This window comes from Lepisma saccharinum, chromosome 14 (assembly GCF_977018435.1).
Source record: "Lepisma saccharinum chromosome 14, izLepSacc3.1, whole genome shotgun sequence".
Lineage (NCBI taxonomy): Eukaryota > Metazoa > Arthropoda > Insecta > Zygentoma > Lepismatidae > Lepisma > Lepisma saccharinum.
The window spans coordinates 45,716,085-45,740,676 of NC_139242.1; the positions used below are offsets into that span (position 1 = coordinate 45,716,085).

General features: G+C 37.1%; 1 protein-coding gene across 1 annotated transcript; it reads right to left on the reverse strand.

Moving 5' to 3' along the window:
* Window positions 1-2,840: 2,840 nt before the first annotated feature.
* LOC145998845 (tether containing UBX domain for GLUT4) lies at window positions 2,841-24,536 on the reverse strand. The gene is made up of 9 exons (XM_083135514.1): window positions 24,417-24,536; window positions 21,422-21,477; window positions 20,275-20,444; window positions 19,253-19,412; window positions 18,118-18,529; window positions 15,159-15,292; window positions 8,956-9,179; window positions 7,773-7,953; window positions 2,841-3,302 (listed from the first exon to the last, which is right to left on the reverse strand). Exons 1-9 carry the CDS (start codon window positions 24,501-24,503, stop codon window positions 3,128-3,130), a joined length of 1,599 nt encoding a protein of 532 aa, XP_082991640.1. The 5' UTR covers window positions 24,504-24,536; the 3' UTR covers window positions 2,841-3,127.
* Window positions 24,537-24,592: the final 56 nt, after the last annotated feature.

The following is a 24,592-nucleotide window of genomic DNA, read 5'->3' on the forward strand; positions in this document are numbered from 1 at the left end:
GACCAAAATCAGTGTGTTAATGGCAGCATGGTCCGTGAACAATGGACTTACACTGGAAATAGGCATCCAAGGCCCATAAGTTAAATATGGACCTGAGTGGGTGTTATCACACAGGATATGGTAGCCAAGACCTCTTTTAAGGTTCTGAGTGCAATTTTCGCCAATGTGCCGAAATCTGTCTCTTCTGTGCATAAAAGAAAGAAAAAAACACTGCCGACGTATGTCATAAAATAGACTGCAAGACACATAAAAAGTATATTTGGATACAATTATTTTCAAATCTTCCTCCACAGACCATCATTATTCTGGACCAACAGCTGCAACAATAAACAGCTTCCCACCAAGGCATGTATTCTTGTATTGATCAGTACCCGTTGACCGTTAACTTTTGCTGCAGCATGTACTACAGCAGATGCTCGATGTACGCTGGAGCTTTCTTCTATTGTGCACCATACAGCAACACTGTCGCCATAAGCCCCATACTGAACTCTTTAATTTGGGGTCACCAATAGGAAGACGCCCGTTATTGGTCAATGCTGGTGGAACAACGAGAAGGGTATACCTGCATCAAGTAAAGTTTCGATATAACATGTTGGTACGGACAGTGGAGAAGATAACTTTTGGATCTTCAATGGTTCCGTGTTGGCACAGGAGAGGGACTGTAAAGAGAGACCGCACAGGACGCGAAAGGAAGCTGTTACTTCCTCAGCCGTGAAGAGTCCAAGTCGATCTTCTAGGAGGAAACCACCTGACAAACTGCAGCTGTCATTTGGAAGAAGGGGAAAGTAGCAGTAGATTGATTGTAAAACATCTACGATGTTATATCATCTTTGTATGCAGATATTAAATTGTTATTGTTGATTGGTTGTTAAGCATGGAGTTAGCCATGTTGTAATATTTAGAGTTATGGATAAAATTATTATTTTATATAAAATCAAACCCACATAAATTTATATTATTGTGGTTTTAACGCAGCAATGTAGAGAAAGGTTAGTCGGAACCAGACCTACTGTTTCAAGTGGGATCCAAACCACTATGCGCCTACGCCAGTATTATCGATCCTGAGACCCCTTGATTGCAAGGCAATGATGTTGCCACTACACCATTAAGGAAACACAATATTATCATCATTTCATCTACTGTATTGTGAATGCAGTTTCCAAATTCAAATACTTAGGAGTAATATTAACAAATGAAAATTATATTAAAGAGGAAATAAAAAGTAGGCTTAATTCAGGAAATGCATGTTACTTCTCTCTCTTCATAAACTGTTGTCTTCTCGTTTAATATCTAAGAAACTAAAAGTTAAAATATACAAAACAGTAATTTTGCCTGTAGTATTATATGGATGTGAAACTTGGTCCCTTACATTGAAAGAGGAACATAAATTGAGAGTATTTGAAAATAAGATCCTTAGGAAAATCTTTGGACCTAAAAGGGATGAGGAGACAGGTGAGTGGAGAAGGTTACATAATTTGTATTTATGTCCAGATATTATTAAAATAATTAAATCAAGAAGACTTAGGTGGGCAGGCCATGTGGCATGAATGGGAGAGGAAAGAGGAGTTTACAGGATTCTTGTTGGGAAACCTGATGGTAAGAGACCTGTAGGAAGGCCAAGACGAAGATGGACCTAAGGGAAATCGGTAGGGATAGAAAATAGTATATAGAACTTTCTCAAGATAGGGAAAGATGGAAGGCCTGTGTTGCTGTAGCCATGAACCTTCGGGTTTAAGAAGACTAGAGAGTTAGTTAGTTAGTATTGTGAATGTGAACACCAAGTAAGAGTAATGTGTAAAAACATAATAAAATTATCTTGTAATCCATAAGGATAAAATGGTTGTACAAGAAAATTATTGGAACCATGATTTTACGTTCCTGGATTTATATATTTTCCTGCATTATACATTCAATCTTTGTGGTCCCAGTAGAGCAAAATGTTTAAAAAAATGTCGATTTTAATTAATCTCAGTCCCCTGAAAACAAATGTACAATCTAAATTTTTATTTATATTTAGATATACAATGATTTCAAGAGTTATAACTTTCATTGGAAAACATATTTGTAAAACTTTTGTAACTTTGCTTTCAGTACTAAAGAACCACATACATATTTATGGCGTAAAAGATCAAGATTTTGGTACAAAAACTGGGCACATTTCAGGCAAACTGTACGTAGTATGGAAAATAAACATTTCCTTCTAACAGCACATTTATGTAGTTATCAGAGTATTATGTTTATTCCTGTATGAAGGAGTGCATTTTTGCTTCAGAATTAATCAACTTTGTGATTTTGCATAACTCACACAATAATTCAAACTTCAGAAAGTTTTGTGTTAATAAACTAAATTTCTGGCTTAAAGAGTTTATTTTGCAGTTCATTCCACATAATTTCAAAACATGGCAAGAAAATACACCTCAAGCCATCTAAAACAAAATATGCATACCTCTAGCAGTTAATTTTAAAATGTATGAATATTCTGAATACAATTTCTATTGTTACATTAAGTATTCAAGCATTGGTATCGATATGGGTTCAGTGATGTTTGCTCACCTCTTCTGCCTAATTGTAGGTTATCTGTAATGTTCTATTTATAGGAACAAAACTAAAAACCACCACACTTAATGCAGCACAATAATCAACATTCAAGGGTGAAAGAGGAAGTTGTGTTTTCCTCCTGTGTAAGCTATGTGCCCATCCCTTTCAATTGGATAAGGTTCTTCACAAACGTGGGACAATAAAGTTTAATGTACACTTGATTTAGAAAGTAAAAATTTCTAGTGAGCACTGCACTCACACTTTGGACAATGGATAGTCAATAATCAACAAATAAATATGTTTTCAAAAGAATATATTCAAGTCAAATTACACAGTATATACAGGAAATATTTGACAATAATTTGAGAGATTCATACATACACTTACATCATGATACATTCACCCTTTTAACATGGCCATCAAAATTTTTTTTATAATGGAATAACCATCTTCACTAAACACCGGTAAAAAAGGCACTTCATCAATCCTTATTAACAAAACATGAATACTTTCAATAAACAATGTAGTTCGAAAAGAAAAGTTACAAGAAATATATACATACATATACAAATTTGTGATTCTTTACATCTTATTTCCCCAGTTTTAGCCACTTAGGAGCTTTTGAAGGCAGCCCTGCATTTGTTTTACGAGGGGCATAATCCACTGGATGCGGAGGCCTCACTGGCTTCATGTCCGGAACATTGTGCAGAAGCACTTCATCCTTGTGATCAGTGCTATCTTGAGTCTCTGAAGGACATTGTTTCCTGAAATGTATAAAATCTGTCATGTTGTTTGTTACCATGCAGGTTAATGTACATCCTAAACCTTTGACTTGACTTATCAATTAAATCTTATACGAGACTTCAATTCTTGTTGTGTTACGTGCAAACAAACTATGTTTTCTTGAAGAAGCTCCAAATAAATTGGTATGGAATTTTTAATATAGTGTCAATTAGGGCTGAGCTGATACCACTTAGAACCAACACCCATAATGATACTGGTGCTAGAAAATTGTAATAACTAAAATTTGTTAAAAATATACAGGGTGATCCATTTAAGATGTCAGAAAAGTAAACCGTTGTGTACAATAGGTTAATGTAGGTATCTCTGAGCAGTTGTTGTAATACAAGGGCTGCTGGAAAAGTTTCTACAAACTACCACCAACAGTGGCGCTAGTGTTCCGCTATAATAAAAATCGAGAAAAATAGACCTTTTTTATGTTTAAAGTATCTTCAATTGTTTGTTTAAGCCTATTCGTTTATTTTTCACAGCAGTTTGAAGTAGTAGTTTTGTGTGAGAAATGGAAATTTCTCGTGAACACTTTCAGGCAATGATCTTTATGATTTCAAATGTAGTTTATCTTTATGATTTCAAATGTAGTTTAACACCAAAACAATGCATCGAGCGACTTAATCTGGTTTTTGGGGATGAAGCACCATCCAATAGGACTGTGTACAATTGGTTTTCCGAATAAAGCGTGGTCGCACATTTCTCAGTGATGAATTTCGTGAAGGTCGTCCATTCATGTCTGTTATTGTCAATAATGTTGATGCTGTGCATAAAATGATTGAGAGAGATCGGCATGTGACATACCGTAAGATTCAGGCATCCTTGAACATTGACATGAAAGCAATACATACGATTTTGCATGGTCATCTGAACATATGGAAACTTTCAGTTGGATCCCGCACAACTTGACTGAAGCTCAAAAAACAGGCTCGTGTAAATTGGTGTAAAGAAATGCTCAAAAAATTCAACCGAGGCAAGTCAAATTTGGTGTACTACATCGTTACAGGGGACGAAACTTGGATCTATTCATACGAACCCGAAACTAAACAGCAATCCACTGTTTTGGTGTTTCAAAGTGAGCCGAAACCAACAAAAGTTGTTAGTTCGAGGAGTGCTGCCAAGCAAATTATTTCTTGTTTCTTCGGTTATACCGGACATGTGGCAACAATAGCTTTAGAAGATGGAAGGACTGTAAATGCTGAGTCATATACAACAATTTGTTTGCCAGAGGTCATCAATGAATTGCGTAAAACAAACCAAAATTGTCGCATTATTCTTTTTCTGACATCTCAAACGGATCACCTGATAGATTAATATTAGTGTGTACATATTGCATTCCAATTATTAGCATCAATTTATCAGAGTTCTGTTTCAAAATATCCAAGAAATACATCAGAACATTAAAAAACCTCTGACATAATCACAAAATACAAGTTTTCCACACAATATTGATTTAAAACAAATAGAAACTTTGAATCTGGCATAATTTCAGGGATAATTAGACTTCACAAAAGTGTTGCGTGGTATCTTTTCGAACTCTGCAAAAGATCAAAATGTCAAACATATCGGTTAGTATCAGTAAATAAGATCCAACCAAAACATTGGCATCAGTATCGACTCAGGCCTAGTGTCAATTTGACAAATGTAAACAATGAATGGCTATAAAAAAGTAATGAAACCATTACTTAAAAACCATTTACACATCTCAGTTCTCACCAAGAAGATTGGTGGCACAGTTGATACGGTGTCAGACTGCCACATGAAAGGTCCAGTTTTCGGGGCACGAGGTGGATGATTTCAGGCAAAAATATTCTTCTAAGTGACTTTGAAGCCTATCCAGTTTCTAATCAATGTGTGTGTATTGAGGAGGGGGGAGGGGGTAAAACTGGCCACAGCACAGTGCTGATCACATCACTTCCAGTATTTATTTATGTACTTTCAGATACAATATTGAATTAATATTTCATGCTGAAACTGTTGTAGCAGCAGAAAGAACACAAGTCAACACAGGAAAAAAATTACATGCACACTTTGTTAATGATTGTCAGAAACTGTGTTCTGGCAAGAAAATGACATTTGGAGGTAGGATGTTATATAATTGCAGAAGCTTATAGAAAAGAGGGTAATGGGGACAAAAGAACCTTGTAGTGCGATTCTGGGCATACTCAAAGATTAATTGATTGATTAGAAATTCAGTTTTAATTTTGCCATCAATGATTGTATGCAAACATGGCCGAGATCAAGAATGCGTGGTGGAATATCTCCACGTGCCTCCATGGTACAGTGCAATGCACAGGGTTTAACTTTATTTGATGCATTTATTCCATTGCGTAATCAGTGTCCTGATCCACAGAGTATAAATATTTCTAGTCAAACTGGCCGACTCATGTTGAACCTCTTTGTCATCTGAGCACTTTCTTTAGGATTTAAAAAAACACAATCTAAACCAAATAAATTACCCTACTACTAACAAAATATAAATCATAACAAAACAAATAAAGTAAAAAAAAGAAAAGTGCTCCCCTGTGCTTTGCACCATGCCATGAAGGCATATAGGAGGGGTGTTGAGTTACGGCACCACACTTTCTTGATCATGGCTGAAGGTGGGGGTGATGTGATCAGCACCATGCCCCTGCCACCTTTACCCCAAAGAGTTTCCTTCAGGTATGCACTTTACACAATGCTGGGTCAGTGCCGGATCTACTTGAACAGGTGATGAAAAAAAAAATACTGTTATCCCCTGTCGAGGATCAAACCTGGGGGTCTCTCATGGTAGTCAGAAGCCCTAACAACTGAGCTACCATGGCTCTATTACAATATAAATACATAATGTTTGGAGAAGCAAATGGTATCTTGGAGATCAAACTCCTCCACACACATGCATGCTATTTATGAAATAGGGGTTCTTGAAATTGATATATATATATTTTTCCACAGTTTTGTAGATACCCAAATCTTTGTTTTTTATACAGATTTGTGAACTTTTCTAGAGCTATTATTAAAATATCAGGTTAGTTCTTGTAGAAAACATTACCAATAAACGGATACCTACTTGTGGGTAAAACTTAATCAGTTAATTATCCAGGTAAAATATTCCACTTCCTTGTTTTGAAAGCACTATTTGGCTAGCTGTAAGAAAATTATTACTTTCAATATCATTACTTTCTGATAACAAGACCTGAATATTTGAAGCTATCAATCTTCTTGAAAATTCCTTTAAAAACAAAAAAAAAAATTCAAAAGTTTTGTTAAAATTGACAAGACGCTATTTTAAATTGAATCCTTTATTTCAGAAACTTCCTATCAACCACTTTTGGCGAAAACATTTTTAGTTTTATATAACCCCTACGAAGATGCATCATTTGATGTAGAAACTGCTCATATAACTGCATCCCTAAGGCAGGCAAGTGGCCTTGAAATATCCATTTACTGCAGAAACCCCTCAAGCACTGTGACACAGAGGCTTTCTGCAGTAAAGATGTAACTTCAGTTTAACTGATTCAATCGCATGATCTGTACAGTTGGTAATACTGCATTGTATCCAAGAACAATTGTTCTCCTGTAGAATGGTGTGTTTAGCATTGTCGTGAATTCAGTAATGTGCCCAAGGGAGGGAGCTGGGTGTCATACCCCCTTTGGCCCAGCATTCCTGAAGAAAAGAACGTCAAAAGCAGGAAAACGTGGTGGCAAAATGAAGGCTGACGACTAAAAAATGTATACATAGCCCCCCTCCACTCGAAAATCCTGGGCATGTCTTGCATGAATTGTTGCCTGGACAGTTTCTCCTCAGCTACCTTCAGCAAAAGCCAGTAGGAAAGGTCCCCATAAACAGGAAGAAACTAGACTATATTTCTAAGTTGCTGGATTACACACAAAAATATGAGAACTTCTATGACAACTCTCTGCTGTTGCCAACACCAGATACTGAATGCTTGAACTTGGGCTATAAGGAAGATAGCTACTACGTATTTTGTTCTCTGAAAATGTGAATTTTTATCTGTTAATGTGGAAGATTTTCTCTTTTGTTACCCTTAAGTTTAGCTCAAATAATTTGAATAATGATTATTCTGAAGAAAACAATACATGAATAAAAAATAAAAGTATTTTTAATGATTCGTTGCAATTTTCTATCTCCATAAACAAAATAATAATAAATTAGCATTATGAAATCGCTCAGATAATGTTGTAAAACGAATGTACAAAAGTGGTTTACTGCAAAAAAAAAAAAAAAAAAAAACCTATGTAAAAATTAGGAAAATAATTATTCCCCCACTACTAAATATCGGAAACCCTCAAAATCCACATAAAAGTGTTTGGACAAAGGGAATTAAGTTTGACCAATTTGCTTTACTGCACTCAAATATTATGTGGGACAATAGCACTGAAGTTTACAAACCAAAACCCTTCTTTATATGAAGTTGCTACTATTCACACTTGTCACTTACCGCATTTTCATTGCTGCAGCTGCTGCAGAGTTTGGAGAAGACAATCGACTCAGGACATCTTGGCGCAGGAAGGTCCCTCCATCATCCTTCCCGACTCCAAAATGGAGGACTGCAGTTGGGACAAGGTCCATTTTCAGTAGCATCAAAGATGGATCAAGGACTTTTTTTGGTGGTGTAAGATCTGCAACCAAGGGTGGATGTGACTTATAACTACTTGGCATTTGTACACAAGTACAGGCATATTTCAAAATATAAACACTCATTTGTGTATGAATTTGAGAAAGGAGCCACATACAGAGGTCAAACAAAAAGAGCAATAAAGGTAAGAATGGGAAATTAGGCAAGAAGAAATCTGTAAGGGTGTAGAGAACGAAAATTTTCATCAGAATTGGAAATTCAACATACCCTGACAAAACCAGGAAATTTATGGGAATGGGATGGTCAGGATTTCCCAACACTTTGTATATCTCAAATTCTACAGCATTTCTCTATTTCTTCCTTTCGCATTTCTGCAATTTCCAAGACATTTCACGTATTTATATTGAAGAAAACCTCTAGAATTAGGCACCTTTTTATACATGGCCATTCAAAACTTCCCAACTGTTCAGGATCCCAAAACATTGGAAAAACACTTCCCAATGTCAGGATTGAGACAAATAATTTTTTCGATGCCACAGCTCCAGAAATCAGCATTAACTATGTATAATAATAAATTAAAAACATTGTATAAAGAAGGTAATGAAATTAACGGAAATACTCAATTAGAACAAAACACCAAGGAACTACCCATCAAAACAAAATGTTGAAAAATATAAGACTTTAAGGCACTTTACGTAATCTGGAATTATATTTTTTCCAAGGCAAAGTTAAGAATCATCTGTTCCACATGAATATATTAAAGAACATAACATTCAACTTGTGATTTAAAATTTCTCTCAGGTTTGTGGATTATCGATATTAGTAAATGTTAGACATGAACCAATATGAAATTTTTGCCAATACTGACAAAATATTGATATAAAATTTCCTGATGCTATAACCCAATATTCCACCAATCTGATGTAGAATTGTAAAAAAACCTGAATTCTATAATCAAAATTGATTATCAAATTGGTGCAGGCAATCCGTATTGAATCGATCATTTAGTTCTGCCAATAATTATGAAGAAATTAAGCCCACTTACATAAATAGCAGTCCATATCTGGATTTTGGAGATATTCTTTCACAAAGCTCAGGACTTGACTGATTTTCTCCCATGGTTTGAAAATTCCCTGCAGGACAATCCTGTCTGGAAACTGAATGCGGATGACTGTGCATTTGTATCTATTTAACTTTAACAATTCTTGCTTTGTTGCTTCCAGCTCTCTATACGATTTAGTTTGCAAATGCGCATTCTCCATGTCAGTCCTAAAATAAAACACTGAACATTAAAAACAAACAACTTATTAATATTCTTTATATATGACCTGGATATGGACAGCTCACAGAAATTGAAACAAAATTCAGTGGAACCTCGATTTTATGTTTTTCAGGGAACCAAGCTTAAAAAACTTAAAATGTGAAAAAGTGTAAAATCGAGTAACATTTTATTACATTTTGCTGTGTTGTGGCCTTCAATTGATTTGATTGATTTGCTTTATTTTACTTCGCCTTTCTGCCACTTTTGGCTAATTTGCAAAGATGTGGATGAGTGATGATGTGATGAAATTGATGAATGGACACTTACAAACATCCATGCCCAGGCTGGAATTTGAACCTGGAACCCCTGGCATCGTAGTGTGTCATGGGGGTCATCAAGTTTGACTGTATAATGTGGGAAAATGTAAAATCAGCGTTCCACTGCATTTTCAACATTTCACAAACTTCTTGTTTGCATCATCAGGGACTGAAGTATTCACACCACAAGATCAACTCCCTTTATTGGGAAGTAGAAATATGAAGTTATCATAATGTTGCCAGGCCATCTATTTAGAAATGTTCGGTCTTTTAGATGAAAATTTCATTTTGTGATAATTTGTAAAATTGTGCAACGCGGAAGTACGAAATCTTCTAAATTTCACGTAAGTAATGTTGTTTACGTTACTTGGTATTATAGTGCATTTGAAACTTATTGATAATGTATTTATTTCAGTGTAATGTAATACATGTTATTGCCTATTTCATAAAGCAGACACCAAAGTTAAGAAATTTTCAAGTACATTTAGTGTGAAAAAAACAACAAAAAAAACACACAAGTGTTTTGCCATGTTTACAACAGGGCATCTAGTTTTTGTACATCTGCTTTTGATGCTATGTACAGCTTTCCCCAAAAAGAAGGAGCAGATTACAAATCTTTATTGTGATAACATGGTACAAACATGTGTTATGCATCATGGTAAGAATCAGTTTTAATAACCTGCATAGAACTTCTGTTGCATTCCCCACAGTGCCGCTGGAGGTGATGTAAGCAGCATGGTGACTCCCAAGGAGAAGTAATTTTGCATTCCAAGTGTAATTCCACAGTGCAAGTGCATTCTGAGCTCAATTCAACAACCAGGCACCATGCCATAAGCAAATTTACATGTGTCGCAGTGAATTTGTGGAACATTTTGCATCTACAAAAGAAGAAGTCCAGGTCGTTCATGACTTCCAGACACTGTAGACCAGTTGAAGCACGTGTGGAATGAAAGGGATTAATGACGTTTGTTCACATGGTGCCCATATTAACTGCATTACTCTCTTTGGTGACACACAGCACATGTTTGTAACTTTTACCGTGTGTCCACATTAAAGTCTGTAATCTGCTCCTTCTTTTTTAATGACCCTGTATATCTCCAATTGCATATCATTTGATTGAATCATGCATAAAGAGCAACACATGCACTCTGTTGAAACATGTTTGCTTTGTATTTTGCTGCCCAAACATCAACATCTTATGAAAAAGCCTGAGAGTACTGTGCTAGTGTATACCTTGTGTGTAAATACAGTATCGGATGTAAGATAATACCACCTTGTGCACATACAGGGTGACAATTAAAGAACTATATGAAATAAAACAGAAATTAGTGACAAACCACGTAGTATACAAACTGTATTGCACATGTAAACGGCACTACAGACATTCGGATTTAGGTTATGACATGTTCGATATGTCTGCCATCTCTGGCGATGATGTGGGGCAGACGAACAGCAAAATTCTGCATGACCCGCTGAAGTGTCGAAACATCGATGACCTCCTGAATGGCAGTTTTCAGCTCGGCAATGGTTTTGGGGTTATTTCTGTACACCTTGTCCTTAACATAGCCCCACAAAAATGAGTCACATGTGTTCAGATCCGGGGAATATGGCAGCCAAGCGAGTCCCCTTCCAGTGGCCTCTGGGTAACCCAGAGCCAGAATGCGGTCCCCAAAATACTCCTGACCGTGACATTTTCACTTGCAAATGGCCGACATCAACATGTTGTGTGCGCATACGCATACAAATTCCCATCATGCCCTGTGGCCAGCCACGCAGTTTGGACGTCATCACGCGAACCGTTCAGAAATTACGACGGTTTTATTTCATATAGTTCATTAATTGTCACCCTGTATGAGGACTCTTGATTTTACAGTACATGAAATACAGGCCCATTAAACAAACTCCCTCCTTACGTACATATGCTCATTTCAAGGCTTCTTTCAGAAACAGCAGCAATTCTATTACATTCATACTTCAGGTTAGTGCAACTTACTCACTTCTATTTATATTCTTTCATATTTCTAAAAATTAAAAATACAAAATTATTTATTACTTACGTAAAATGAGTATCAATTTTGTACACCGACAACATTTTGGGAACCACTGTTCCCTTCTTCAGGTCCTATATTTCAGCTATCCGAAAATCACCATAGCCTCGTCAATTCATACCCTCCTCAGGAAAAGGAATTGGTATATTATAGTAAAGGTAAAATATTTGGAAAACGCTAAAATCTTTCCTTGACTCATGTTTACTGCTATTTGTTAAAATATCACTATAAAACCCTTCCACTTAAAAACCTGTGCAAGTTAAAACTTTTAAAAAAGAAAAGATGCCCCCTTATCACACTATTCCCATGCGGTCTGAACACGGTCGTGTGGCCACCAGCTGTTACTTCCTTATAGAAAGCCGTGTGAGGGATTGGAATTTTATAGTTTTCATTTGTGTGGAGGTTCTTTATACTTGGTGCGTACTGAAAGTCGTGATCAACTTTTTATTTCAGACGTAAATGTTTACGTAGAGCGATGCGCTGTATAAGACAGTTAGAACCATCTATTGTGACAACATACACTTGAAAGTGGGGTGATCGGCGCAGTACGATGCACATTAGCGAGTAGTGAGTAATGGCTCCGTTTGACACGTCATTTCGCCAGCGTGCAGTAATTGAATTTCTGTTGAAGGAAGGAGAATTGGCATCAGATATCCACCGCCGATTGCAGGAAGTGTATGGTGATCAGTGTATGGCTGCCAGTAGCATCAGGCGATGGATAAAACATTTTAGAGGTGGAAACACAGACATCAGTAATCTCCCTTGCACAGGCTGCCCGAGAACTGCCTCGAACAACAGGAACGTGGCTCGCGTCCAGGAAATCATCCACGGGAACAGGCGTGTTTCGGTTAGGGAACTATCACACATTGTTGGAGTAGGGCACAGTGCTATCCAGGAGATGATTGGTGTACTGGGTTACCAGAAAGTGTGTTGCAGATGGGTGCCAAGGGATTTGAATGCGGCACAAAAATGAAACAGAAAAGATGTTTGCACGGAACTTTTGGCACGGTACCGAGCAGAGGATGGAGGCGAGGGTTTCTTGAAGTGTTTGATTACTGGAAACGAAACCATTTTCCACCTCTACAAGCCTGAGAGTAAACGTCAAAGCCTGGAGTGGCGAGATCAAACATCACCAAGAAAGAAGAAACCGAGGACAATGTCATCAGCTGGCAAAGTAATGGGAACTGTCTTCTGGGATTCGGAGGGTGTTCTTCTCGTGGACTTTCTCACTCCAGGGGAAACAATCAATGCTGCTCACTATGTGCGCACTTTGAGAAAACTTCGTCGTGCTATTCGTGAAAAACGTCCTGGCAAGGACAGTGTTATCCTCCAACACGACAATGCCAAGCTGCACACAGCACAGCTAACGAGGGATGAAGTTGCCAGATTTGGGTGGGAACTCCTTCGACATCCTCCCTACAGTCCAGATCTGGCTCCTTCTGACTTTCACTTGTTTTCTTTTCTGAAAGAACACATGCGGGAAAACAGATATGACACCAACAAGGAAGTGGAATTTGCCGTTAGGAGAATACTCAGACGTGCCCGAACGGAGTTCTACAAGAGAGGAATTTTCAAACTTCCAGAACGTTGGCAAAAATGTGTCGATTTAGATGGTGATTATGTTGAAGACTAATAAAGGTATGTACTTTAACAGGCATATATTAGATTCTTTTTGGTACAGTTTACTTCCTTCTTGTAACATGTTGATCACGACTTTCAGTACGCACGATAGTAAGACGGTATGGGATACGATCAATTTATATTTGACGAGGACAAGTTATATCCAATTATGTTTTACCACTTCAACCCACACCCTTTTCCTTGTTTGATATAACCTGATGTGGCAATGTGGTAATACGTGCCTAAGGAAAGCCTGAAGAAGGGAGCGGTAAGACCCCCAAAACGTCACATTTATCGACGGATGGTACTCACTTGTCGTAAGCTACACAATTAATTAGTCAGAAACAACTTTTGTTTTTAAATTTGCAAGTACAATTGACAGCTATAGTTCATGACCGTTTTAATTCTTTTTGTATTCTAAATCGTATGCTTCCTTCAGGAATGGAATTGTGTTGAAGCTCAAGCAGATATTCTCCTCTGATTAGTTTCTAATTTTTTTTTTCCAATTCATGATTGAACAAACCTTTGCCATCAGCTGTACACAATGTAATATAAATACGTGGGTGAATCAAAAAGTAAGTTACACCCCCTGTAAAAAAAAAAAACACATTAGAAAGAAAAAAATATTGGACGAAAACGCATGAACATTTAACTTTTTTCGACATAGACACCAAGGTGTTCCAAGCACTCTTGGTATTGTGTAACAAGTTTTTCGATTCCTTGTGTGTAAAAATTCCATCCAATTTCTTTGAACCACTTTGAGACTGCTTCCTGCACTTCCACATCTGACGTGAAACGCTGACCCCCTAGGTCTTGTTTGAGAGGACCGAAAAGGTGGTAGTCACAGTGTGCCAAATTGGGGCTATAGGGAGGGTGAGACCACATCCCACTTGAATTTCTGCACTACATCCTATGTAACACCAGATGTATGGGGTGTACCATTATCGTTAACAAGAAACAACCCCATCACTCAATCTTCCAGGCCTTCGATCTTTAATGGCTTTTCTCAGCTTCTTTAAAGTCTCGCAGTATGTTGCGGCATTGATTGTTGTTCCTCGGGGCATAAACTCACTGTAAACAAAACCTTCAGAATCGATGAAGATCATCAGCATGACCTTTCAAAATGTTGGGACACGTTTTGGCTTTTGTTGGTGGTGGCGAATCCTTGTCTCCATTCCATGGATGCCCTCTTTGGTCTCGGGAGTGTACTGGTGCACCCAGAACTCATCTCCTGTGATGATTTTGCTCAGAAACTGCAGACCATCCATGGAATAACAGCGCAGCATCAACAAGCGTGACACCCAGCGAGAGCACAGTTTACGATAACCCATCTGATCACAAATCAGCATAGACGCACTACCATAGGATATGTTCAGTTCACTTGCAATCTCTTTAATTTTCATGCGGCGGTTAGCAACAATGATTGCATTCACACGCTTCGCATTGTCGATAGTGTTCATAGTTGCAGGCTGTCCGACACGTGGTTCTTCGTTCACGTTCGATCTTCCCTCTTTGAACATCTGACACCATTTTGCGATCATAGGGCATGACACCGCATTCTCACCATACACCTCGACAATTTGGCGATGGATTTCACTCCGATTATGACTTTGTGCTGACAAAAATCGGACGACGGAGTGCAGCTCAATGTTGGACGCCACCTCAATATGACGTGCCATACTCGCATACTAAACCAGCTGAAGCACGGCTGCTCCTGGTGTGTGAAGAAAACATTCCAAACAGTGTTGTCACCAAGCGTGATTATTTTATCTCTCTTAGTACAGGAACACAGGTCGGGTGTAACTGACTTTTTGATTCACCCTAGTAATAACAATGAGGTAAGGTAAAACTATATTAAAATCTACTGTAACGTTACTCACTGCACACAAATTACCACACTACGATGACTACAAATTTAAATGAAAAATATTTGTAATCTCACATGAGGTCCTTTGAAAAATTAAGCTTCTAAAAAACAGTACGAGAATATGAAACCACATGCCTCTTTTTCACTAATTCTGCCTGCAATTTCTGAAGTTCATGGGGGGTTGGTTCAAAAAACTCATCAGGAAGATCAAGGAGTGGCATCACGTTTGCCATTTCTAAACTGAAAACAACAGCACTTCTTTCACCAAGCTAAAAATAAAAGGGCAAAAATATTAATATCCAGCAGTGAAAACAGACCATTTCTTATATTTATGTAAAGTGTGCAGATTAAGGGCAAGTCGATACCAACAGCCATTTGAAATTTATAACAGTTCAAAGTACTTTAGAATATTTATTACTTTTAAAATATAAGCATTCCAATGGAACTATACCTCTGCTTTAAAATATTCATTACTTCACATAAGATAATAATTTAATCGGTTAGTTCATTTCTCCCCATAATGCTGTTGCAAAAATAACAAAAATTATGAATTTTGTATAATACATGTAATTTTTACAGACTTCAGAATTGTACTGGCCAGCATTGGTGATTAAATTCCAACTGATATTTCTCAATAACGATGTATTGATATCTGTATTGGCTCAGTCCTGGCGCAGATAAATACAATTCATCCCTTCCAACATGTATTATTTCATTACAAGTTTAGAAAGCCAGAAAAGAGAGATGGTGGAACTTGTGTTGACCACGAATCACCCAACGAACAGCACTTGGCATGCCTTGGCACTCAAAGGACTGTTGTGTCCTTGAGCTTCCTTTCAACAGATTCAACACATTAATCTCCGCCTACTACAGCTCTTCAAGGTACCAGCATCTGCCACAAAGTGCTTTAGGCAGGGAGGGGGTTATACATGGTCAGTGCAAATGCAAATGGATATGACATTTCCCCAAAGTTGAAGGGTTTGATGGATAGAAAAGTTTGGAGACCAGACCTCATACCTTTTAGACTTTTACTTCTGGGGCTACATCAATCAAAATATGTGTAGTGTTTGTGTCAACAATTTTGAGCACCTGAAATCGAGAATCACGAGAAGTTGTTCAAACTGTCAGAGCTTATGTGCTTAGTCATGCATGGCAAGAAATTGAATGTAGGGCAACGGACGGAAGAAACACTGAATTGCATAAATATACAAAGAAAAGAAAGGAAAAAAACCTTACAAGTTGGTCTTTCATTTTGTACATATTTAAATTGCTTACTGTTCATAGTTCTTTCAATAAATAGTTTTGAAACCCCACCATGACTTTACAGACACACTGTATTATTAATAAGAACTGTTCCTTTTGTCATTAAACTTGCTTATTACTTAACAATTTAGTCATTATAAACAAAACATAAAAGGCAAACTCTGTGAGATTAGATAATTATTAGATTATTTTATTTTAAAAATATATGCAGTAAGTCATCTGATATAGTAACCCTTGCCTAAAAATCACATGTATCTTACTTTGGGTCTCTCTTGTACAAGTTATGTAGGGATCGGAGGCCCCTCGAAGGGCCATCCGCTTTATTCAAAAGTAACACAAGTAAGGCACTGTAAAATTCATAAAAACCCACATGAATGGAAGGCAATTCCAAATGTTGGAACACAATCTCTCCTGAGGCCCATGTTGCCGCCATAGAAGTCTCTGTAACATCGGTGTACACTCAGGCACTGGGGCACACTGCGAACATGTTTTAAGTGTTGCCATGCCCAAGACCACCAAGCCGAAAATTTTGAGTGTAAAGGTTAGGTGACACAATGAGATAGAGAAGTGGTGGCCTGCACCCACGTGATGTAACCTCGAAGGACACAATCAAGGGGTCCTCAGTTCGATCCCCAGCACGCATGCTGCATGGTGGTTCAGATGCCACTTTAAGCTGTAGTTCCAGTATCAATCAGCCTATCTGAGCATAAAGTGGACATAAACAAACCATACTTCAATTTTATCCAAATCTTTTGATTTACTCCGATCCTTCACACATGAAAAGGTTGTTAAAGGAACTAAATCAGAGATCGCATCAATGGAGAGTGGCTAGGCACCATTTCGTAGTGATAATAATATAATGAAGGGACATTTATTCTCATGCCCAGGCATAGATTAGAACCTGGTATCTTCAGTGGTGAGATTATGAGTTATTCTCACAGTGACTGTGGAGAAAAACTAAAGAAAGGTACAAGTTGTGACCAAGCAACAAGAACTCGGCTACAATGGACGAGCAACGTATGTCACCTGGAAACAAATTTTCAGAAAAAAATGCAACCTTTCGTAACAGCGTGACATGACAAGCTGCACATGTCTCTCACCCTGAGATGTTTTATCACTTGCGCCCATCATCTCATTTCAGTCTGTTGGTCATGCTTGCGCAGACTAGAGGAGCTAGTGTTGCTTGTCACTTCGACGTGGAACCCCCACGTTGGTTGTCATTTGCAGCTTGTTACTTTGGTCTGAAAACTCTCTAACATGTTAGATACGAAATATCAACATTTTTTATTAACGACCTACCCATCTTTTTGTATGATAAGTTTCAAATATTTTTCATCTGGGCACTGATTAAATAACACAGCCAGATGCTGGACACATCTAGTACAGTCCTCTGACATGACCAATATTGCCATTACACCTCATAATTTCAAAAACAAATACTTTTTTATGAATATGTCATAATTAACACCATAACTCATCTGTAATGCATCAAAAATTATCATTCCTTTATCAGTTTGATAAATAGCCACAGACCATCAATACACATTGAAAATTTTTGCAAGCCACTCCACAGTTGTCCGTTATCCATGTTTGTTTCTACTTTGTATAATTTTTTTTTTTTTACACTTTAGAAACTTTTTTTAACATGATTTTCTTGTTTAATGTTTTAAAAATATCCACAAAGACAAAGTTAATACACAGCGTAAGTTTCATGTTTATTGCATTTTACAAAAGTTGTGTACATTCAGTCTCAGTTGACTTTTTTGGACAGTCTGCAGTTTATTGCATGAATTGGTTATTTTTACACCAAAAAATTTAACAATTTACTTACAATGATGGGTTCCTCCACAGCATCTACTGCCATGCCATCATTAGGCACGGCTGGTTCATTTGGCCTTTCTTCATCTGCCAGCCGCTTTTCAACCCTTTCTCTGCCTGGATCGGCATCAATTTCCATCTGGTCGTGCGCAATGTTTGTTACGTCTTTCAATGTACTCGAATCTCCAAGCTTTCTACCAGCTGTTGTTGGGAAATCTTTCATTTCTACACCTGTTTTATTTTCATCTAATTTTGTTTCTGGATTTGCCAGGGGAGGAGTAGCAGATCTTCGAGGCAAAGTAAGAGTTTTGGATGTTCTCCCCCCAGGATTTTCTACATTGTTTGTTGATGGAACTGAAGATACTCGCAGAGGTTCGGAAACGTTGGCTTGCTTGTGTAATTCCTCTTCTGTTCTGTGGACGAACCTGCAGAACAAAAATTGCTTGCAGCAGCAGTCTAGTTCACTATAAAATAAACTCCTGTGTCCACAATTTTATCAAAGCTACCACCTTTAGTCAAAATTACTACAAAATAACAAGACTTCTTGCGTTAGTGGTTAAACACATTAAGTGGTCGACTTAAGGTCTGCCCATTAAAGGTTCTGGGTTTGAGTCCTGAGCTGACCATTTCTTAGTGGATGTTCATTCATCAATTTCTTCTATGAACACAAATAAGTATCAAAATGTGACGGAAAAGTAACATAGACCTTAAAAACACAAATACAAAAAAAGAAGAAGACAATGAAATAAAACACACATGTACAAAGAAGTTTTGTAAAATAGCTTTGTTAGGTTGTCTTGGCTTCTTTCAATTGATATTATGTAACACATTATTTCTTAAATTCTTACATGTCTTAGTATAGTTAGGACAAAGAATATGTTCTCTAGAAGTGTGCAATTTTGATGAGATGAAACAGTGTAATAGTATGGAAATAATATAAATACTTGCTGACAAAATATCACACAGAAAATGTTTCCGGAGTCCTGCCCTCTTGAGAGATATTCTAAATGCATTGCATTGTAGTTCGCAATATGTAGATATACGGGCAGAGAAATCTGATAAAATGTGTTGGAAGATAATTTTCAATTTTATGACTCCGTATCATGATAATTCACACAGCACAAATATCACTTGAGCAGGACGATTACCTTATCAGAGCTCTTCCACCAGTAAGACCTAGACTTCTTAAAGTTGTCTTTTCCAGAGCCTCTGAGCCAATAACTTCTCTCCTCATGTAGAGGGCAATGGGACTGGACTCTGGATCTGCTTCTTCCGGAGCTAGCTGGCTGATCACTGTCCACAGATTATCTGAGATGACAAAAAAACATCAGTCATTCTTTCTGAATCTGTGCATTAAATACATAATCATAAATTGGCAATATTTCAATACTCTGCCAGTCTTTTTGTGAAGCTACGTAACTGATTTTCTCTACATGTAACTATGCTTTCTTGTATATATGTTAACAGTAACACCAGAAAATTGAGAAAATCAAAACAAAGTGGGTACATAGATTTGAGGTGGTTACATAGGCAGATTTTTTGGCAGAAGTACAAGTACAACATACTTACACTTTGTCATGCACAATTTGTTTCCGTGCCTCCCTGATGGCATATTGGTCACTCTGTCAACTTGAAAGGAGCTGTGGGTTCAATCCCGATTAGCCTATCTGTGCATGAAAGGGACTTAAAATCAAAACTCAAACTCAATTATTATTTGTGATGGCAATAAGAGCCAAGGGTTCAGAACTTTGCCACAATGTAGCTGAAAGTTTACAAAATCCACAGGCTAAAATTACAATGCCAGATATCAAGCAATCTGCAAAAATTGAATTTGGCACTTACATCTCAAAGTGACAACATGATTGTATTCATACTGAGATGCTTCTAGTTCCATACCATGGTACATTCACCACTTTGCTAGAGCGACTGGCTCTTTTCAATACTTCCACTGTTATAGGTGTTGGTGTGAATAGCAATGGCTTTGAGTTGAGGAGGAGTCTTGTTGACTGTAGTTCAAAGCTGTAGATTTTCACTTGTTCTCATGCACAATATCTCTGGCGATTTCCACTAAGGCAAAACAAACTGACTGACTGCTCTTGACTATCTACACGTGAAAGAAACCAAAGGTTGCTTCAGGCACTTTTATAAAAGTATTACAGAGAAACCTAACCTGTTGGAAGAAAAGTTCCTGTTCTTCGATCGCCAGATTCCAGCTGAAGGCCAATTGTAACTGGTGTTTCCTGCCTAACTTTCTGTGCTGCCACCATCTCCAACTGTGCATTGTTTGGAAGCCCTGAGTACCGGAAAACAACATTTGCATCCAGGGGTTTATTTAGATGTCTGGAAAATATGAAAAAACAATAATGTTCCAAAATGAACAAACTTGAAAACAAGAATTCTGCATCAATAGTCTAATAAAATGAACTACTAAATAAAACATTCACTTTCCACAACTTCCACTTCTTGGATACCCATTACATAGTTGTTCTTAGTATCTCAGGCATATTGTACATCACAAAGGTCACATCTCTTTTCACATAAAAATTCATTACTGGTAACTTCAGATTAACTGATACCCAAAATCTGCAGTAAACATCTTTGAATAAATATAAGATAGTGTTATATGATCTAAACGAGAGAATATTACATGGCAAAATGTTGTAAAAAGTGAACAAAAAAGAAAACCCCGTTGAAGAGAAGTTTGTTTGTAACACATTCCTCAAGTTTTTTTTCATTTCTTTTTTTCCATAAAGTTGCAATTTTTTAAAGGAAACTTGGATTTGAAATTGTTTTTAAGTCTTCAATAAACTTGGAATGCACATATAATGAATATAAAATGTGAGAACCAGTTCTACCTAAATTGTTACTTTTAGCCTACTGTTTTTGTATTTGTTGTGTAACTTTATAAAACTGTTCAACATCAGGTTAATGTTTTAATATTTGTTACTGAATTTAGATGGCAAATCAGTAAAAGTTTTGTTGCCATCGATGTAAGTAAATATGCTTTGTGCATATAAACTTGTGGCCGAAATTGCAGACATGTTTAAGAAAAACTCTGTTTCTAAGGTCTGATGACTCAATTTATTTTCGAAGAATAGTAGTGCCATTGAATTGACAAGGTAGAATACAATGCAAAAAACTGTGTTAAATTATCTTTATTCTACAAAAAGTTTTTATGCTTTTCCATCCGAGTGAGAACAGCATTTAATGATGCTATGTGTACATCGGGACCACAGTTCCATGTATATTTTCCTACTTTGTAATGTATATAAATCCTCAGTCTATGCTCATAAATAAAAAAGAAGTGCAATACTTACACAATGTCATAACTCTTTGAATCAAATCCCTTCTTCTTACAAGTTTCCTCCAGAATCTGAAACAAAAGCAAACTAGTTAATTCACTCTATAAGCAAGTCACCTTCAATGCATCTACCAAAGCTTTGCTTACAATGTATATGGTGATAACTTCTGCCCAATTTAAAAATGTGACAATAGATTTGCTATTGTGTTAACCTACTCACATAATCATTTTTATACGGAAAAAAATATTTCAAACACAAATGGACAGAATATGTAAAGCAAACTAATCTTACTTTGTACTCTGAAAGACAACTGAAAATGCAGAAATGCACATAACACAAATGTTTCAAACATGGTAGCACTATGTAGAAATTTTCAGCTAAAAATGCAGGCTCGACCTGGACACAAACTCGGGTCTCTGGCATACGGTGCCATTGCTCTTCCACTGGGCTACCTAACCGGCTTGGCCTCTCCTGATTTTTCACTGTCTCTGTTTTACCTGTGTGGAATAGTCTCTGCCAGTGCTACCGCAACAGGGTGTGTTGCCTTTGAAACACTGTAGACTTCGACGTTGAAAATTTCAATGTAGTACATCTGTGTGTGCCTAATCTTCAAGAATGGTAGCACTTGTCCATTACCTAGGCACAAAACATTGCAGCACCTGTTCATTACCTTGTCATAAAACACAGCAGAAAAAGTCCATTACCTAATCATGAAACATGTCAGGACTAGTCAATTACCTTGTCATAAAACACAGCAGCACTAGTAACTTACATGGACAACAGTTCACAAATTGCCGCATCATGTAAAAAATATTTACGATAGTATATGGGTCAGTGCAATATTCTACAAAAAATAAAAAAAAGGACTAAGTAAGCATTTATTAAGTCCCTGCAGGATGTGCATGCACCTGTGTAAGGATTCAATATGATGTAGAACAGGCACATCCATAATGATGACATTAGCATCCAACAACTGTGAGTTGAGTCAAAATTATAAGCTGAGCATATTTTCAAACAAGGAAAAATGGGTGAAAAGAAGTAAAGAACACAGTCCTCCATGAAAGTATTGGGACCAAACTTTGACCCTGTTGTCAATTTTCAAAGATATAGATTTAGTAAAAAAAATTCGCTCACTTACTCCACTCAAAGATTTTCTATCGGTTCGTAATCACAATTAGCGCAAAACCATTCACGGATAGCACCTCTGACCATTCTCGGTTAGGTTAGGTTTAAGCAAACATAGTTAAAATTTAAGGTCGTAAAACCATGCACGGGTAGCCCCACAAACCATTGACGAATAGCCCCATGAACCATTCATGGTAAGGTTAGGTTAGGCAAGCATAGTTAAAATTTGGGGTTGTAGTAACGTCAGGAATATATATTTCGTTCCTTAAGTATTCAAAACGCAAAATATTGCGATAAATAATGAGCAATCGTGCATTGTCGGTTGCAATCACGGACCCCCTTATTTTGCAATTTCTACGCATGACCCCCAAATTTTAACTTCAAATTCGTGATTAGGAGGCCTCAATTAGTCAGTATGCAAAATATTACAAAAATCGGGGAGGGGTCCAGTATTGTAAATTCACTCCAAGAAAAAGAAAATGTGTAGACGTGTGCCTGTGACATGAATCCATGATGGGAGCCCTGAAAAACCGCAAAGACGCTACATAGGTAAGGAATTTGTATGTTCTGCAACAGAAGAAAGGAACCAAAAGAATTACTTGTAATGGAACCAAAAGAATTACTCTTAATGTGAAAAATCAAAGTTATTTTCGTGTAAAAATCATAATGGCACCTTCAACTATGTTCCGCAATACACAATTGGTAAGTACGAACCATCCAAAACACAAAATGTTCGATTTTAATGTGTCTCCGATACAACAGACATTTACCGATTTTTTAAATAGAGTAGCACAAAAGGGAGGTGATATCCAAGCCAATCTGTGCACGCTATATAATCGGTGCTTCTTATAATGTGTGTCAAAATTCTAACTTATTATTGCATCACACTATAGTACACAACAAGTTTAAAAACCTGAATTGGAATAGGTGAGCATTTTTTATGATGACAAAATTGCGATTTTTCTATTTTCATTACTGATGATTTCAGTGTAAGGTACTACTTTACTATACCGGAGACACCTATCAATGATTAATTTCGCAATTTTTTACATTGCTAACGTACTATTCTGCATTGTGAAACATTTCTTTAGGTGAAATAATGAATTTCTAACGAAAATAATGTCTATTTCTTACATTAACGAGTACTTACTGTTGTTCCTTATTTCCCACAAACCATTGACGTTAGCCCAAAAATGCACAATAGCCCCACGAACCATCACGGGGACGAGGTATGCCTACTAGGTTAGGTTAGGTTAGGTTCCATTAGCACTCCTTTCGTTCAATTTAGCATATACGGACAAGACGAGAGCGTATTGTGCTCTCGTGCGAAAGCAAATGGCGGCGGCAGCAGCAATAGTGCATCGGAAATAGATTTTTGTAGAAAACCACATGCATTCACATTAAAATGGATCAAAACTACATTCCCGAACGCTACAGAAAATGATTTGCGTAAGTACTTTCTCCTGTAAATTTGAAGAAATCCGTCTCCGGTATAGTAAAGTGTTACTCAGTGTAATTTGGCCACTATATGTTGTATCTGAAACGTTCTCAATAAATAGATAAATTTGTATTTTACATGATGCAAGAGTGGAGGAATGTGGTGACAAATGGTGTAGACTAATCATGTATACTACCATACGAACTCTAATTGCAATTACTTGATAATGTTTGACACCATCGTCCATCGTAATTGTCGAGATTAGCATAAAGAGGCAGAAAATCAACGTAAAATAACAAGATAAAAAACAAAAAAACATATTGTGCTTGGTAATGGTAATCCTTCATGGTGGATACTACAGGCAAAGCATGTAATAAAAAATTAAAAGCTATCAACAACATATAATAATCTTTAATATGTTCTCCTCTCCCTTCGTGATCTTCTTACCTGCAAGATTGTTATATCACTTGTAACATTTAATTTTACCCGATGCCCAGTTGGTGTTAAAACTGTGACTACTTTATTCGTAGCCATTGTGCACTGTTTCTTGTTTACTGTTGCGCAGTATCTGTTTCTCTTTTGTTTGAGTACCAGACAGAAGAAAAAGAAAAGGGGCATACGTT

Bases quoted from the DNA above. Each gene is read 5' to 3' on its own strand.
- LOC145998845 (XM_083135514.1), bottom strand. From the start codon at position 24,503: ATGGCTACGAATAAAGTAGTCACAGTTTTAACACCAACTGGGCATCGG. The intron at 21,478-24,416 runs GTAAGAAGATCA...CTTTTGTTTCAG, and splicing joins GTGATATAACAATCTTGCAG to ATTCTGGAGGAAACTTGTAA. The intron at 19,413-20,274 runs GTTAGGTTTCTC...TTGTCATCTCAG, and splicing joins AGGAACTTTTCTTCCAACAG to ATAATCTGTGGACAGTGATC.